This window comes from Camelus bactrianus, chromosome 1 (assembly GCF_048773025.1).
Source record: "Camelus bactrianus isolate YW-2024 breed Bactrian camel chromosome 1, ASM4877302v1, whole genome shotgun sequence".
Taxonomy (NCBI): Eukaryota; Metazoa; Chordata; class Mammalia; order Artiodactyla; family Camelidae; genus Camelus; species Camelus bactrianus.
Genome location: NC_133539.1, coordinates 95,515,574 through 95,532,314, shown reverse-complemented (window position 1 = coordinate 95,532,314; position 16,741 = coordinate 95,515,574). Strand labels below are relative to the sequence as shown.

General features: G+C 36.0%; 1 protein-coding gene across 24 annotated transcripts in view; it reads left to right on the top strand.

Moving 5' to 3' along the window:
* MBNL1 (muscleblind like splicing regulator 1) overlaps positions 1-16,741 on the top strand; it is a 190,384-nt gene that overhangs the window by 104,800 nt on the left and 68,843 nt on the right. The window contains exon 1 of one of the 24 annotated variants that reach the window (XM_010952002.3): positions 11,924-12,066. The exons of the other annotated variants lie outside the window; for them this stretch is intronic. Within the exon in view, the coding sequence (XP_010950304.1) occupies positions 12,025-12,066 (42 nt within the window). The 5' untranslated portion in view covers positions 11,924-12,024. Of the gene's footprint in view, positions 1-11,923; positions 12,067-16,741 lie in introns of those variants that run through there. 24 annotated transcript variants of the gene reach the window in all.

Below are 16,741 nucleotides of genomic sequence, written 5' to 3'. Positions count from 1 at the left end.
TTGTATAAACATAGACAGTGGTAGTTCTACATACTGTCTTTGGTACTAAGTTCTCATCCCTGAGAGGGAGCCTCGTAGGAGCAGGGAGGTCACTCAGAGAGTGAATGTGGGAGGAATGCTTCAAGACTGCTTTTGTTTCAGTAATGTGATAATTAAGGTTTCTCAGAGTATGTGTGGTGTTTTTTGGGGGGTGGTGGGTAGCGTGGAATAGGAGAAAGGATATGGAGAGAACGGTGCCAGAGAAATCAAATCTCAAATGGTACCTTTTATTTTCCAACCTTTAGTCTTGCTTCTTTACGTTACTGCTCCCGTAGGATCCTGATTCTAGGCTGACATATGAATGAGCAACATTACTGATCAGGGAGGTCTGAGCTGCAATGAGATAACATAAAATGATGAAGGCAATGAGACGCAAAGAGTTAAATAAGGTTAGCTCATGGTCAGCATGTCAAGATACGGATGATGGCAGAGAAACAAAGAGAATTCATAGTGAAATTAGGAATATGGGGATCCCAAGGGTCCACAGAGCAGAAAACACTTGAGAAATTAAAAATGGAGATAGAGGGGTGTGTGTGTGTGTGTGTGTATGAATTAAAGGATGAGTATTTTTGGAGACTACATTTAAGAAAATAAAAAGGATTTGTTTACTTTAGACTGTAAAATCTCATATGCCTCATACTAGTGAGGTTAGTTTCTGGCATCTCACAAAGAGTCAACATATGTATAAAGAAAGAATTATTAAACTTAAAAAACAAATTATAATTCAAGGACCTTTAAAGTTATATACAAGTTAATTCACTACTTATAAATGTCATTATTATTGATTACTGATATATTTTATTAAAGATACTTTTCATTTATTCATATTTAAACATGGATGTGTAATGTTCAATCACTGGCTTCTTAATAATTGTACAAGCCTGATTTATGAAAAAAATGACAAATGATTCAAGAGAAAAGTGGAGTTGAAAGTTACCTTTTGGGATTTAAGTGACTTGTCAGAATAAAAGATAGAAAAGACAGCAAAAGCTACTTGAAAGAAATCTCATTCACTTTTAAATATCCAAGTTCAGTTAGTTTTCTTCTTAGATAGTTATCTTTCCTTTGCTCTCAGGAATGAAGAGAATGAATTGAGATGTCAAGTGATGGCATTCTTTTTTTTTTTTTTCCCCTTTTCCCTTTTCCTTTTGTTTGTGGTGATAGAACGCATTTTGCTGCTTTTCTGACTATGGATTGCGTAAGGAAGTACTAGTTTAGCTGTCTTTTCCATCAGAGGAATTGAGTGATTCACATTGGTTAATCTTTGACTTATAAAAGGTATCATCTGGTTTTTAAAGTACTGCGTACATCTGGAAAGAGATCCTACTTAACAAGTATCTTGTATTTGTTACTCTTCCTCAAAGGGAAAACAAGTTGACTCTTTCAAAAACTACATTTAGTACTTGTCAACAAAGACTAATTATTCCCCTGATGATTTAAACTTTATCTCCTCAGAATAACACAATTTAAACTTGCCCACCTGTTCTATCATTTGACTTCAGCTACACGTGTAAGCAAGAAATCGTTTTTGCTTCCTTCTTGGTTGACATTAGCAGAAACTATATATATTTTGACCTCATCATTCGGGCAGGACAGATGACATCGCAAGTTTCAAATCATATGACTATGAGAGTGATCCAAGCTGATTTGCTTGCTAATAGATTGCTAAACTAAATTTCAAAAAATGTTCTCCCTGTCTCATGTAATTTTTTTTTAAAGTTGTATTCAGTCCATTTTTTTTCAGTTGTTATTTATCATGAGGTGCTTGGTTGGTTTCTGACTGTCTAGGTGGGACAGATCCAATGGTATCCTGGTAAATGTTTACCAGTCTGCTGCCTGAAAGGGAGAAAGAAAGACCACCTTGATTTGTCATGTTTGCTGATTTCTGTGGTAGAAATACTAACAACGTGGCTCATTTCACACTCCCAATGTGAGGTCCCTGAATGTGGAGGTTTAAAAAAAAGAACTTTTTGTTTATTTATTTATTATATTATTTTATTGTGGGGGCAGGGGGGCTAGGTTTATTTATTTTTGGTGGAGGTACTAGGGATTGAACCCAGGACCTCATGCATGCTAAGCCTGCACTCTACCACTTGGGCTAGCCTCTCCCCACTCCTAGAATGTGGAGTTGAGAAGAGATGCGCACAGCCCGCTAAGGCCGGCCAGTGCAAGTAGGCTCCACCTCACCCCCAAGTGGTCAGCGTTCCACAGTCCTGAAATCTCCATCTAGGATTTGAGAGAGGCAGAAGATGAGAGATACAGGATGGCGCTCGTTCGCTCTCCTGGTATTGGTGAACGTGATGCCGCACGTGAGCGTGGGTAGGTGCTCCAGCCTCCTCCTTTTATTCAGACAGCAAATTCCTCAGGGATCCATGGTGAATTAAAAAAGCCGGAAGAGGGTTCAGACATTAAGTCAATCATCCGTGTTTTACAGTACCTACCTTTGCTTCATTTGCAGTCAGAGCAGACTCACTCTATAAAACCCGAAGCAGAATAATGCTCTGAGCATATTCCCAAGAGAGATTTAGAAAATTATAATCTTATTGCCTCTTGAAAACATTGGCCTTTTTCCTCTTTGTTCAGCTTCTCCCAGGACACCTGCTTGTCAAATTTCCAGTCGATTCTTTTGGCTTTGTCATGGCAACCAAGTACCTTGGCCAGGGCCCTAATGACTTCCAAATGTTTAATTATCTCTTGTTTCTGATATGCTTGTTCTGTCACTTTTTTAGTATCTTCACTTCTCGAATAGGCCCTTGGCCTGTGCCTAGAATCAGATGCGTATTCCATTACCTGTCTTGCCTTCTCCAGTGTATCTTCCACATCTGTTTGAAGCAAAGGCAGCTCCAGTGTTACACCGTAATATAACAAAACCGTAACAAAAGCCCCACACCTACATCCCACACCCTGGTGGTTAAGATTAGTGATGGCTGAAAATCCTGTACCCATCCAGTAATTATCTGTGGTGATACTGATACAAATTTTAACTTTTTAAAAATTGATAGGATCCAATATAAACAAATCTTTCCCTGCTTATGTCATCCAGATCATTCACTCATCCTGGAATTTCCTTTCCTCCTCCCTTTCCTTATCCCTCTCTGTCCTTCAAGATTCATCTCAGGAATCACCCTTTCTGTGTCATCTTCTCTAATTTGGCTCCTCCTCTAATTCGGCTCCTCTGCTCTCAGACCTAAGCAGGGTTTCCTCTCTTGTTCTGCTCCTTGGGGCTTCCATAGAAATACTCTCTGACCCCTTCTGTGAGTATGTCTTCATTTATTATAATTGCTAATATTTTCCTCCCCAAATTTTATTTTGAAAAATTCCAAGCCCGGCAGAAATTGCAATCCTAGTATCATAAATGCCCACATGCCACTCAAGGAGATTTCCCAAGTAGATTTATGTACCCATATACACATTCCCCCCCCTGAATCCAGATGGAAGTAAGTTGTACACATTCCCCCCTTCTGTTAGGCAGCCCGTACTGAAATCTTCCTGGCCTTGAGTTAATTACAGTCAGTACTTTTTAGAGGCTTATTTCTTGGTTTGTTCATTCATCAAATATTTATTAAACAGCTACCGTGTAGAAGATGCTGAGGATGAACTTTGAAGGTTTCAATGAAGAGATGGCTGGACTATAGAAAATTTATATACTTGGAGATGATTAGCTCCTAAGAAAAGGATAAAATGTTACTGTTGTAAGTGGGGAAAGGAATCCATGTACCCAAGTCTGTGAACTTACCATCATTCATCTGTTCACTGACTCTCTCAGTCAGTCACCAACATGTACTGTCTGTTATATACCAGGCACTGTCAGGGGCTCTGAGTGTTTACAGAGGAGTCTTCTTCCCTGTAAAGAATCCAGTCTCACACCGGGGACAGAGAAGCTCATCAGATGCGAGGGAGTCTGCTCACTGATGGAGGTCCCCAGGATACCATGGAAACAGAGGAGAGGGAAGCAGGGCAGGCTTCCTGAGTATTTCCAGTGATGCTTGAGTAGTAATTTGAAGGATAAGGAGTAAACGAGGCAGATAAAAAGAGAGGAGCACGTTCGAAACTAAAGCATCAGTGTATTTCATGTCAAAGCACGAAAAAATACGAGATGTTCCAAGAACTAATAGCAGTTTGGTATAACTGGAGTGACAGTTGCCAAGGGGCAGTTATAAGATAAGAGAAGGCACAGGGCTGGAGGCTAAGACCCAGATTATGAAGGACTTCATCCGTTCAACCCGAGTTGAATCTTTACTTAAAAGCTACGGGAAACCACTGAGTGATTCAGGTGGCATAGTGATAGAGACCAGATTTGTGTTCGAGTAACCTCGTCGTGAAAAAAGATTGTGAAAAGGATAGCTCGTAATATTTTTAATTTGGGCACACTAAATATTGCTGTAATAGCTAACTCAAAGAGTAAAAGTAAATGAATGGCAGGGTATGTAATTATTGTGCCTTTAAGAAATTGACCAAATGATTGATACCTCAACCAATATCTCTTACCCAGAAGACAATTTTATTTTCTTTCAGACGTTTTCTCTTGAGATAACTGACATCTAAAATGTAAAAAGAAAATGTATTGCTTAGAGCAAAGAGTTAGTAGTCTTTGCAGCTCATATTGCTGCATAAAAGAAAAGGTGGGGGCAAGGCGGAGTCACCATAATTAGATACCTGGTCTTGCAGGGGACTGGAAAGCATTTAAAGCATTTTATTCCTTGCTGCAAAGCTCTTTCTGTTGAGCAAATGAGTAGGAATTCATCAGTGAAAACATGACAGTGATTCTGGAGATTTTATAATTGATGTAATGTTTTGTTTATTAGGCCAGTTCGGCCTGATTGATTTGCAGATTGCAGCAGCTCTGACAAAGCCCCCGTCGTTCACATTTCTGTTCTCTGGATGCCTTGCACTGTGGATCCCCTGGCAGGATCAATGGGCCTCAAGATTGTGTCAGAGATCACATTTATAGGGATCATTTGTGGGGATGTTTCAAGTCTGTGACATAGATTGAAGGAACTTATCTAGCTGTATTCCTTTAGAATAGCACACTGCATTTGTTTTCAACTCCTTCAATCAGATAGCATAGTTCTTCTGTGAAGGTTAATGCCACAAAAGAGCGTATCAACTTGATTTCTGAAGGGCATGTTATTAAATTAGCTTTCACGTAGACCAGGGTTTCTCAGCCTCTGCACCGTGGCCATTGTGGATCTGATACATAATTGTGGTGGCCACTGCCCTGTGTGTTGTGGGAGGCTTAGCAGTGTCCCTGGACTCTACACACTAGTGGCCAGGAGCAGTTTTCCCTCAACAACCAAACAGTTCTGACAACCAGACCTTGTCTTCAGATATTGTCAGATGTCTCCTGATGAGCAAACCTGCTTCAGAACCATAGATGTAGACAATTAAGGGTTAAAATGAAACAGACAAAAAAAGTAGTTCAGTGATCCTTTCCATGGACTAATTGCATTTATTCATTTTTCAAATATATATAGCTATATTGATAACAATATAGATAAATATTTAAATATAATGTTTTGGTACTTTACTGAGTGCTAATTTAGAGAATATCTCATAGAATGAACAAATCTGAAATATCTGTGGAATTGTCTAAATTAATATATATGTGAAGTTTCCATAATTTAAAAATAAATATAGAGAGAAAGGAAACAATCACAGAAAGATGTATCAAAGTATACAGATGAAGTTCCATAACAAGTTCTATATTTTTACATAATAATAGCAAAATTAGGGTTAAATCTGTAAGAGTATAACCACAAAAGAAAATCCTTTTTAGTCATGGTTTATAATATTGGGCTTACACATTTGTTTTAGGATTTCATTTTTAGCCACATATTTAGTATTTGTTTACTTTGAAATGTTATTTCTAATACTTGAAAATAGCATTGAGAGATAAATTTACATTGTAATGGAAATTTATACATAGACGCCAAAAACCTAATCTTTGTTAAAATGTTAACAACTCAATGTTAAGTGGATAGTTTGAGCCACAAGATACCAAGGTAAGAGGTGCTGATGTAAGGATTTGGTAGGGATATGCTACTATCATTAAGCTGAATAGAACTATTAGAAATCTTCTAGCTAAATTCATAGAAGACCAGTAAGTTTCAAAGAAAAGGATGAAGGAAGTAGATACAAGAATAAGCCCAATGAAGTTACTTTTTGTCTTAGCCCAGTATTAACTATTTCTAGCTTTTTTTTCAATAATTTTTTACCAAGTGCTGACTATATGCCAAGCATTTTGGTGCCAAGTTCGACGCCTACACTTACATGACTTCATTCATTCTGTAAAATAGCTCACTGAAGCACGTATTGATAGTCCCATTTTAGAGATAAGAACACTAAGAATTAAATGTTTAATTGTAGTTGGTTACTACCAGAACCAGAGATTGAGCCTAAATGCTACAATTTTTTTTAACTGAATATATTCAGCAAGCATCTAAAATGTACCAGATACTTCGCACTGAAGAAAACACGTCAGTTCCTGCGCTTTGCAGATAATAGTCTTCACTACATCACCTTCACATTTCATTCTGTTTCATGCGTTTTCTGAATTATAATCAAGCATGAGAGTCACCTATCACATGGCTCATGGCCCTGGGGAACTTAACCTGTGTTGATACAGTAGCTACATTCCATTGAAACCTTTGCTATAAAGAGAGTATCTGTCAGGTGATTTTTTTTTTTTCCTATTCCCACAATGTATTTTAAATTCAAAATGCCCTAACTCTTCATGGATAACTCCTGGAATAGAGTTCCTTCTTTCTCTAATTTGATCACTAAAGTTATATAATTGATAACAGACCATAATATCATTTTTTTTTAGAATTTTTTTATGTTTAAAATTACTTACGACCAGAGACATCTGTGTACAATGTCTCTATAGTGTGACTTACAATAACTTTGTGTTTTTGTTATCTCAGCAAGAGATCACTTGCAAGGAGACAATGTCCCCTTTGTGATTTCTAGTCAAGTACTGCATGCTTTTACATGTCTAGCATATGTACAGCATGGCCGAGGTCAGGAAGGATAAATTCATTGCATGCCTACTATCACTCCAGAAATTCACCTCCAGTATGAATTGATGTGGAAGTTGAAACCTACCTGACATCCCAGATCATATATTAACCAGATATGTCCTCTGAATTGTGAAAAGAAAAGCTTTAAGTGCATTATGTATTTATGGCCTGAAGTGACCCATTAGTGAACAGATGTAATTCGGAAGTAAAAATCTAAGTATCTTAAAACTTTTTTTTTGGAACACATTTATAACAGACTGTTTTCTGAACTTAGTCCTACCAACATGATTTAGCTTCTCATAAGATATTTTAAACTAGTTGTCTAGTTTTGACAAAAGCTTTCAACCTGTGAGGGAAAAAAGTCAATCAAACACGGTGAGAAAGATTGCAAAAGAACAGAAAGTGATCTGCTGTTACAGTGGTGAAAAGGAATCCAGTTTGTTATTTAGTGACTTCTCCTGCCTTTTTCTTGGCATAACTACTTTTGAAGTTGTAAGTAAAGATCCAGGGCGGACCGTGTTAGGAGCTTGGCTGCAAATGTGTTAGCAGCTCCGTGGAAATGGACTGCGCTACCTGAACACTGAACTGTCTTCCGTGAATAGTCTGAGTTCAGCTTTTTATAACCAACCCCTCTTTTGGGAAGTTCTTCAGATGATACCAGTCACTACATCTCTACCACTGAATTTAGGATGGTTGTAGGCAGCTTGTTTAGAAAGCATTCTACTATACTAGGGATTTACAATACATGCATGTCATATCTTTAGTTAACTTAACACCCATAAAATACATGTTGAGATAAACTTCCTGAAGAGTAATCCAAAAACTGTACTGTTTAGCAGTTTGTAAGTTTTGAAAGTAAAATGGATATGTGGCCCAAACAATTTTCTGATAGATTTAATAGTTTTGTAGTTCCTTTCATTACTTGGTGAACTAATGAGAAATTATAGCATGACTTAATCTTTTCAAGTCTCAGCGAACAAAGAAATAAAATGGTTGAATGTTTGCTATTTTCACATTGCTTCACAAGGCAAAGTAACTCATTTATTAATACTGTCATCATTCATTCTCTCTGATGTCTTAAAGCCTTTCATTTTCAAGTTTTGATACCTCAAATTGGATGAATGTAATTGAGCCTTAAATTTAAGCTCAGTTCATCTTCCCTAACTAATACAGAGATAGCTCAAAAGATATACTACCGACTAAGTTGGTGATGTTAAACTGTTAATTTTTTTTCAAAAAGATAGAAATAGAATTTGAAAATAGAATTAAGGAACCATTGCTTAACTTTACTTTGTCTTAACAAAGGTTTGTAAACAACTGATGCAGCCTTGAGGTTGGCATAACAGAGCTACATCATTTTAATTAAACAATTCTGTTAATTATACAATTATAAACATCTTTTAATAAGCTGAAAGTTTATGCAGGTTTTTTTTTTCCTGGAACTTCCAAGATTATTTTTAGGGACTTTTTCTCTTCTGAGATATTTTACTAGCTTAAAAGAGCAAGATATCTCTATAACAAATACATGATCTGTATGTACATGTGTATATAGAGAAAGAGCAGGGGGAGGGAGGGAGGTAAATGTTTGGACTCAGATATAAAGGAATCTTTCAAAAGTGTAAACAAAGCAGCCTGTGCCAGGACAAACATGTGAAAGAATGCTAAATTTGCTACAACCTAGGAGGAAGACAAGACTGACATTCCATGAGCAAGCCTTCCATTTCTTTAACTGTGAAATTAGGTGGTTAATTAACACTATTTCTAAATGCTATTCCAAGTCAAAGATTCCACAATTATTTATCAACTGCAAAATTCAAAAAGAAGACGACGAAGAGGAGTGGTCTCAGTGACCACAGTGGAGCTGAAAAATGTTAACTAGGTTTATAATCTTAGCCAGAGGGTTTGTTGCTATTTGAAAACCGAGTAACAACTTTCCAACCTTGAATTTAATTGCCATCAGAAGCGTCTTATTCTGGTCTTAATCGACCAATGTATCTCTGATTTCAAGACAAAATTTTTAGAGAAAGTACACATCTTTTATCCCATGTAATTTTTACCAGTTGATTTTGATAGCACTTAATTTTACTCCATTTCAGCCCATTTTTCTTCTTCTTTTGCTGCGTGAGTCATCTTGCCGAGCTCTGCAGAGTATAAATGTAATATCCTCAGCACCTAATAAGCTGGCAGATACATTTCCATTTGAATGTAGATGTTATGGAAAATTTAACTGAATTCGGCTATAATGCTTCACTTACTTTTAAGTGGTCCACGTTGGAAGATTAATGAAAGACTCTTTCAGTTTATTGTTACATTTTGGAAATGCAGCAGTGTGATGCTTTGGGAGGATAGACTATGACAGGTGCAAGACTGAAATTTAAACACGTCGGCATGATGAGGAAGCACTATCACAGCCATTAGGAAGTGCCAGTCATCCTTGGTGGCTTTACCATTCCTTATGAAAATGAAGGGCATCAAAATAATTGCTTATTAATGTCAGTTATTTTGGATGGTGAATTAAGACAGATTTTCTATATAGATCATCTCATTTGCTCTTCATTAATGGTCAAGTAATAGTTCGCAGAATATTAGACATTAATAGTTCGAGGTAGCAAAGATAGACTAAAATAATGCTAAAGTGATTTGGTTGATTTAGGGAAAGTAGTGATTTAATGCAGAACTCCATGTTTATTTCTAACTAAGTTTTTTAAATGAAGATTTCCGAGCATATACAGAAGTGGAGAGGATAGTATAATATATCATAATCCGGTGTCAGCAGTTTCCAATATTTGTTAATCTTGTTGCTTCTATCCTTCCACTTTTTGGGGGGCGTCGTGGTGGGTGGTGGGCTCGAATATCATTTCTTGTGTAAATGTTTTAATATGCATCTTTTACATAGAAAGACTTTTTAAAAAATGAGAATCTCTTTTCTCTCTTCTTCTGTAAAAACATTTAAGGTTAAAGATAACCATAAAATAGAAGACTAGACCAGCTATAGAAACAGCACTTGTCAAGTCAGCCTTTATTTTAAATTTACTATGTACAGTGATTTATTATTTGAAAATTACCCAATATTTAAAAGTCCATTGAAAGACATGTTTAGTTTTAGTTTTTGTTTTTATAAGAAGAGGGGGTTGGAAAGAGAAGGACCATTTTCATTATTTGGATAATGGGCACATGCAGGTCTGATGAAAACAAAATGCTCTGAGGCAGCTTCAGCTGGAAAACATCTGTACCTCCTTCTGTAATCAGTGTCAGCCACCAGCGTCTCCCAGCAGCCCTGCAAGTGGCCACTTCCCAGCTCTGTTATAAATCATTAAGTAGCCACACTAGAGTGGCTTTAACCCGTAGAGCTGACAGATTTGCCTTGGCATTTCCCTTACATGGCATGACCATTCAAACCCGGGTGTCAAATTGCAGTCAAAGGAAGCCAGCTGAAAACCGGCAGGGTGTGATTGCCAGGAAAGTGAAATTGATGTATTACTTGTGGAATAATCTACATAAACCTTACCAGACAAGAAGAAAGTGTTCAGTGTGTATTTGAACATGGAAAAGTAATTGGAAAAAATAGAGAAGGTCTTCAGGGATGTTGGAAGTATTAACAAGGCAGATTGCCACCCCATCATCTCCACCCACCACCCACAGATCCTTTCTTTGCGTTCTCATAGGTCAAAAGAGGACTTGTGAAGTGGGAGCAATTATTTTTTCCATGGACAAAGAATTGACTTCATCACGTTATTTCTTGGAACGTGTCTGTTATTCTTATATCTTATTTATATGACAAAGAAGTATCTTTTAGATATGTACATTTTAACACGTGGAGGTTATTAGCTCCTTCTGAGAATAGTTGTATTCTGCAGTGCATGAAGATAGTTTGCCCCCAAAGGAATTATTTTTCTTCCTCAAGTAAAGCTTTGATGCTATAAGGCTCCTCTTGGCAACCTGTTTTTAGCTCTTCTCACAATGAAGTGTAGAGAACTGAAGATTAATTCCATTGAAATCATTAATGCACTGCAGTATGTAGATTATCAGTTAGTCAAGATAAACACCACTGATTACTGTTGAATTACACATACAAATATTTACAACATTCTGGGTAATGAATTCACAAAAATAAATAATAATTATAATAATAGAGACCTCGTACTCAAATTTCCATATATTTCTCGAATCCTGAAAGGAATATTTTCCAACAAGTTCATACTGTGGTATAATTTAACAGGGGTAAGAAACATTTGCAGTGCAATGTTAACCACAATTATTTCCCCTCAGACTTCAGAAAATCTAAGTTTAGATGTCAGTCTCTTGTTTCCTAGAGATATTTCTACGTATTTTTATATTCTTGCTACAGGATACATCAACATATTCATAATTTAGTAGTTTGAAGTGTAATATGGAATCATATTTTATGGAGTTCTTTTACATTTCAGAAACAATTTTTAAATTGACTAAAATATTTAAAATTTAAAATGTAGGCTTTTTTCCTTAAGACTGTAGTCTGTTAAACTGTTCAGATGCATACAAATATTTGACTCAGATGTCTTGGAGGACTATAAATTAAATCACACCTTAATTGTTTATCTCTATTTCAATCTTTTGTTTTAATATAGTGATATAGTTCTGCCTTTTTAGTTGGAATCTCTTAAATTGGAGTTTCTTTGAAAGTGTTGTTATTTGCGGTTCATGCCTGAAATATGAAGCTGTTTCAGAAGCAGAATGAAATGTTTATGGCAGATAAGACTTGCTGACTAATAGTTGTTGGAAACTTTCCACTTGTCAAATTGTTATGTAGATGATCATATATTAGTTCTAGCTGAGAGGAGAGCTCAACCCCCAGGAATCTAAAACAACACTTTGCTGGCAAAGAGTGAGTTTTTAGGAGTAAGAGCTTGTGTGAAGAATACAGAAGCATCATATGATTTACCCCAGTTACACCTCTTAGCAGATGATCAGAGGGGTGCAGCCCTGAATGTCTTCTTGGAGAACTCTGGCTCTGCTGCTCCACCCTCAGGTCTGCATCCCGCTTCGGTTCCCCGTTTTTTCCTGGTTATGTTTGTTTCCCTGTTCCTCACTTCCTTTTTTCCCTTATCTTCCCTTTTCCTCTCTTTCCCTAGACTCAAAATGTGATTTGGGGTAGGGGTTGTGGTGGGTGAGTCATTTGCCAACTTCCTGCTACTTTAAAACAAAACCCAAAAACCATGGCAGTGAGAAAAATACAGCAATAACAGTGAGGCCCTGCCAAGTAGCTGAAAGATTTACACTGTGAGTAAGAAGCTATTAATAATGGTTATATTCATTCCTTTCCTCAAAGGCGTCTTCCTTTTTGATAAGATGACATCTACTGGTTTTAATAGAATTGTGTTCAGATTTGATGCTTTTAAACATTAGATTGGCCAGGTCTTTGTTTTTATGAGAGCCTCTGAATCTGCATTGATTTGAAAGAACCTGCTACTCTCACCGGCAAGAGACCATCTGCAGAGACTTGAACTTGTAGCTGGTGAGGCACCGTGGCTAGCAGAGTGGTCACAGAACCCAAGTGAAGAAGTTCAAACTCTGACACCTGCACATATCAGCCACATGACTGTTAGCTAATTACTTAACCTGTTTATATTTCAGTTTCATCGTCTTTTATTTGGGGGCATTAACAGTACCTACCGAACAGGGGTTATAAGGGCTTAAATGAGCGAGTACATACTAAGCACTTAGAACAGTATTTAGCACACATTACATGAAGATAAATGTTGGTTGTCAGCATGTGTCCAAAGAGAAATTATTGATGGAAATAAAACTTAAGCTATGATACACCTCCGTGTATTTGGAGGTCACATTCATGATTCAGAATCTTTGGCAGTTACTTGTTTAGAATTATTTAACATTGAATAAATTAAATATCTTCTACAGTGCCATAAATTTCCTTTAAAATCAGGACTATCAGTTAGTTTATTGTTTGATAAAATGTGCAGCTGCCAAATTCTGGGAACAAGGACAGAGTATTTTAAGAATATTTTATCTGCTTTTGCTCTCCAAATGAGAGGCAGAAGTCTACGCATTCCTATAATATTTGTCCATTTTAAGTGTTCTGTTTTATGACAGCTAAACCATTAGGAAATAGCTATAACATAATGCTTGTTTTTAATGCTGTTACCTCTCCAAATTTACTTAAACATTTAACGGTATATTCCTACCTGATATTTATATAATAACTAGACAGCATTTTGCAAAACTATTTTAAAATGTACCTGTATCATTGCTTTTTCCTGTGAAAAATTTCTTCTTTGAAAAATGTGGAAGCTTCTCATAATTCCAGTAGTATTGAGAAATCATACGCAAAGTACTGTGTTACATCATCATTCGAGTAGTTTTAAAAATGTGTGTTTGTAGTAGACTAAATGTCAACTGTATTTTGGTTTATAATATGATCATCCTGCATGTTTAACATATACTGAATAACTTAAAACTAGGTTGCGAACAATGGCAATTCAATAGAAAAACTTGTATAGGAGGTTGCCACTGACACTTCTGATAATTTACCTCGAGTTTTTCTGTTGAAGACCATAGCAAATTGACAGAATGTCCACTGAAACAGGAATTCCTATCATGTAGCTCTCTCCTTACTGTGAATATGGCTATTTCTGAAACTTTTTATCAAAATATATTATCTTTCACTAACTGGTAATCATTAATATTGGCTAATTACAGCATTTTCCTTGGCAGTAGAAACCAGCTGTGGATGCATAAGAAAATGGCTCTTCTTAGAGGCTTAAATATTAAAATCATTTCAGCTTTTCTTTTAAACTTTGTTTTGATTGTGCTGTATATTTTTGGCAAGATGTAGTTTCCTCTTGTGGGATCATTCCGTATTGCTCAGAATTGTCTTCATTAGATTGACTGGAACACAGGTTTTCTAAATGACATTTTAATAATTGCTACAAATAAGCAGAGAAGAACCAGGAGGTTGTAATGGGATGGTTGAGGTTTTTGTTTGTTTCTTTGTTTGTTTTGTTTTCTGATTGTTTTGAGGTTTTTAAATTTGTTTTATTTTGGCTTTGTTTGTTTTTGTCAAAGAGTCCGATGAAGATGGGTTGAAGTACCCTCCTCTGCTCCCTTTCAGTTGGTGAAGGACTGTAATTTCCTTGACACAGACTGAGTCCAATGACAAGGATGCTTAGACTATCAGGCAATTAAAAGGTTAATAGGTATAATTTTATTTACCCATTTAAAATTCTTCTAAATAGGTATAATTCCTAAAAATAAAATAGCTTAAACCCACAGACAGCTATTCCCAACCTGGATGAGTTTATATTTCTAAACCACAAAGCTCTCTTCTTAAAGATTTCTAGGCGTGAAGATTTTTATACTGTTGTTCAGTGGTACATTTTAGGTTGTATAACCCTGAGATCAAGAAATTTTCCTATACGATTCATCACTTACTATGTTCTCTGTGTTTGAGAAGTCTCCTTTTGTTAGAGATTTGAAGTTTAAAAGATGCGTCAGAAAGTATAAAAATAGGAAGTGCCCACAGAATCCAACATTAACAGTTGTAGAACATATTGGTCCTTGAATGCCTAAAATACAGTGCCTGAAATGATTAGCGGAAGAAAGAAAGTGGGATAATTTAAGAAGCTGACACTCTCCTTACCTTCCAAATTGCTCAAGTTGGACTCTTCTCTTGTCTAAACTCCGTAGGTCTTCAGGTTTAACTGGCACTGAACCAGACAGAAAGGAGAGAAGACAAGGGACAGGAAACCACGAACATGGATGGAAGAAAGTTCAGATTGTTAATTGATTACTAGGTATAAGCCTCGAAAGAGATTTTGAAAGAGGTTTTATAGCTTTTGCCTTATCATCCTTGCCCCCAAAGGCTTGGCTAAACATACTCTGAGTATTGTGAGCTTGAATAAGTAGTATTTCTGATATGTTAATACATTATATTAAGCCCTTTATGTAGAAGTTGCTACATTTTCACATGCTGCATTTTAGTATGGCTTTTACGTTTTCCTGTATTGGGTTTATTTTTAATAATTTATGAGTGTTTATGCACTTTAAATGTGTATATATTCTATTGCATATTTCTCTAAGCATTGAGTACAATTTTTTCCTTCTGAATATTGGTGTTTTTGTTTGGCATCACCCAGGAAGACTCTGAATAATCAAGATATTAATAAGCAAATTCCAAGTTAAGATTTTTTTAAGATATTAAATATATATATATACCAGAGCATTTGAGAAGTACTCAGTAAATAAAACAAGGGTTGGGGGTAAGAGAAAATAAACTGGCTTTGTGTCAGAAAATACTTCCTAGGTTTTAGACAAATCCAAATGGCAAAAATCATACATTTTTTTCCCAAACTAAGATTTTATAACAGATATTTTTACTATAATAAGTTTTATATTTACATTGCATTTACATAAAAGGCAGCTCTAAACTCTGCCAATATTAAAAATTATTAGTAAGAAAGCATGGATTGAAAGTTGAACACAGCTGGATTTGGGAAAATATGTGCAAATATGGGTATATGTGAAGGTAGCAGAAGTTTGTAAATTTCCTAACTAGAGCTATGTACTTCACATGTACCATATACTTTAGGCTGGACATAGGAAAAGCTCAGGGCACACTGAATTAGTAAGTATCTTTATTTGCTGGAAAATAAAAATAAAAGCAAATTCTACCCATAAATGCATACTATTTTCTTAAGAAAAATTCATGTCTATAGTTTGAACATTTAAAACTTTAATACACTGTAAAAAGATGATGACATTTTGATTGGCTACTTACTGAAGTATTATAGCAGAGTAGAATAAGGAAATATGTCCTGTGCTGTTTACTAGAAAATCATTTATCGGAAAATTCACTTTGGAGATGATGTAGTGTATTTAATAGCAAAATTTAATCTTATTTTACTTTTCTACATTCATATTTCTGTGAAAACTGGTCTTAATTTAATATGCAAATAATTATTCTTTCCATTCACATGTTTATTTTCTCATGTGTTACTATGTAAAGGTGTGTTGTTGTCTCTCTGATTAAAAAATGTGATCTAGTTTAGCACTGTAAGTTGGGTGAGAAAAGACTAAAGTTTGTGTTCCTCTAAAACGCTTAACTTTGCAAGCTAAATAGCAGAGTCGAAGAGGTTGAAGAGGTTCGTTATTTGATGTCAAACAGTTACTTGATTGACTTATTACTTTGTTTTCAACTGCTCTTTTGATACCCTCTCCTGCTTCAGTACAGGGATCATATTTTTTGAGGCCAGGGACATATTAGGTATTTGGTATATTTGTCAATTGATTTAGAAACAACCTTCGTGTAACTAAGCAGTCATAACACGCTCCTTAGTGACCTAAGGAAGATATATTTAGACTTGTTTAGCAAGCAGAGGTGGTAATGTTTAATCAAGTAAGCAAATACAAGTATGAAATAGTTTGCCTTTAAACCCACTGGGCAGTAGAAAGAGTCAAGTGGAAAACTAGCTGACAGCTCTTACCCTGTTTGTCTCACAGAGAAGTTAAGCTGAATGCCACTCAGACAGTGACTGATTAAGGGAAAGGAAACATTTTTCTTTCCTAAAATCATACTGTGGAATCACAACTGTAAGACTGTTTTGCATCTATGATAGAATCCTTGTCCCTTGCTGTGATGTGTTAGGCCACGTAACATTTTTAAGAAGGAACAAAAGCTGGGAAAATGA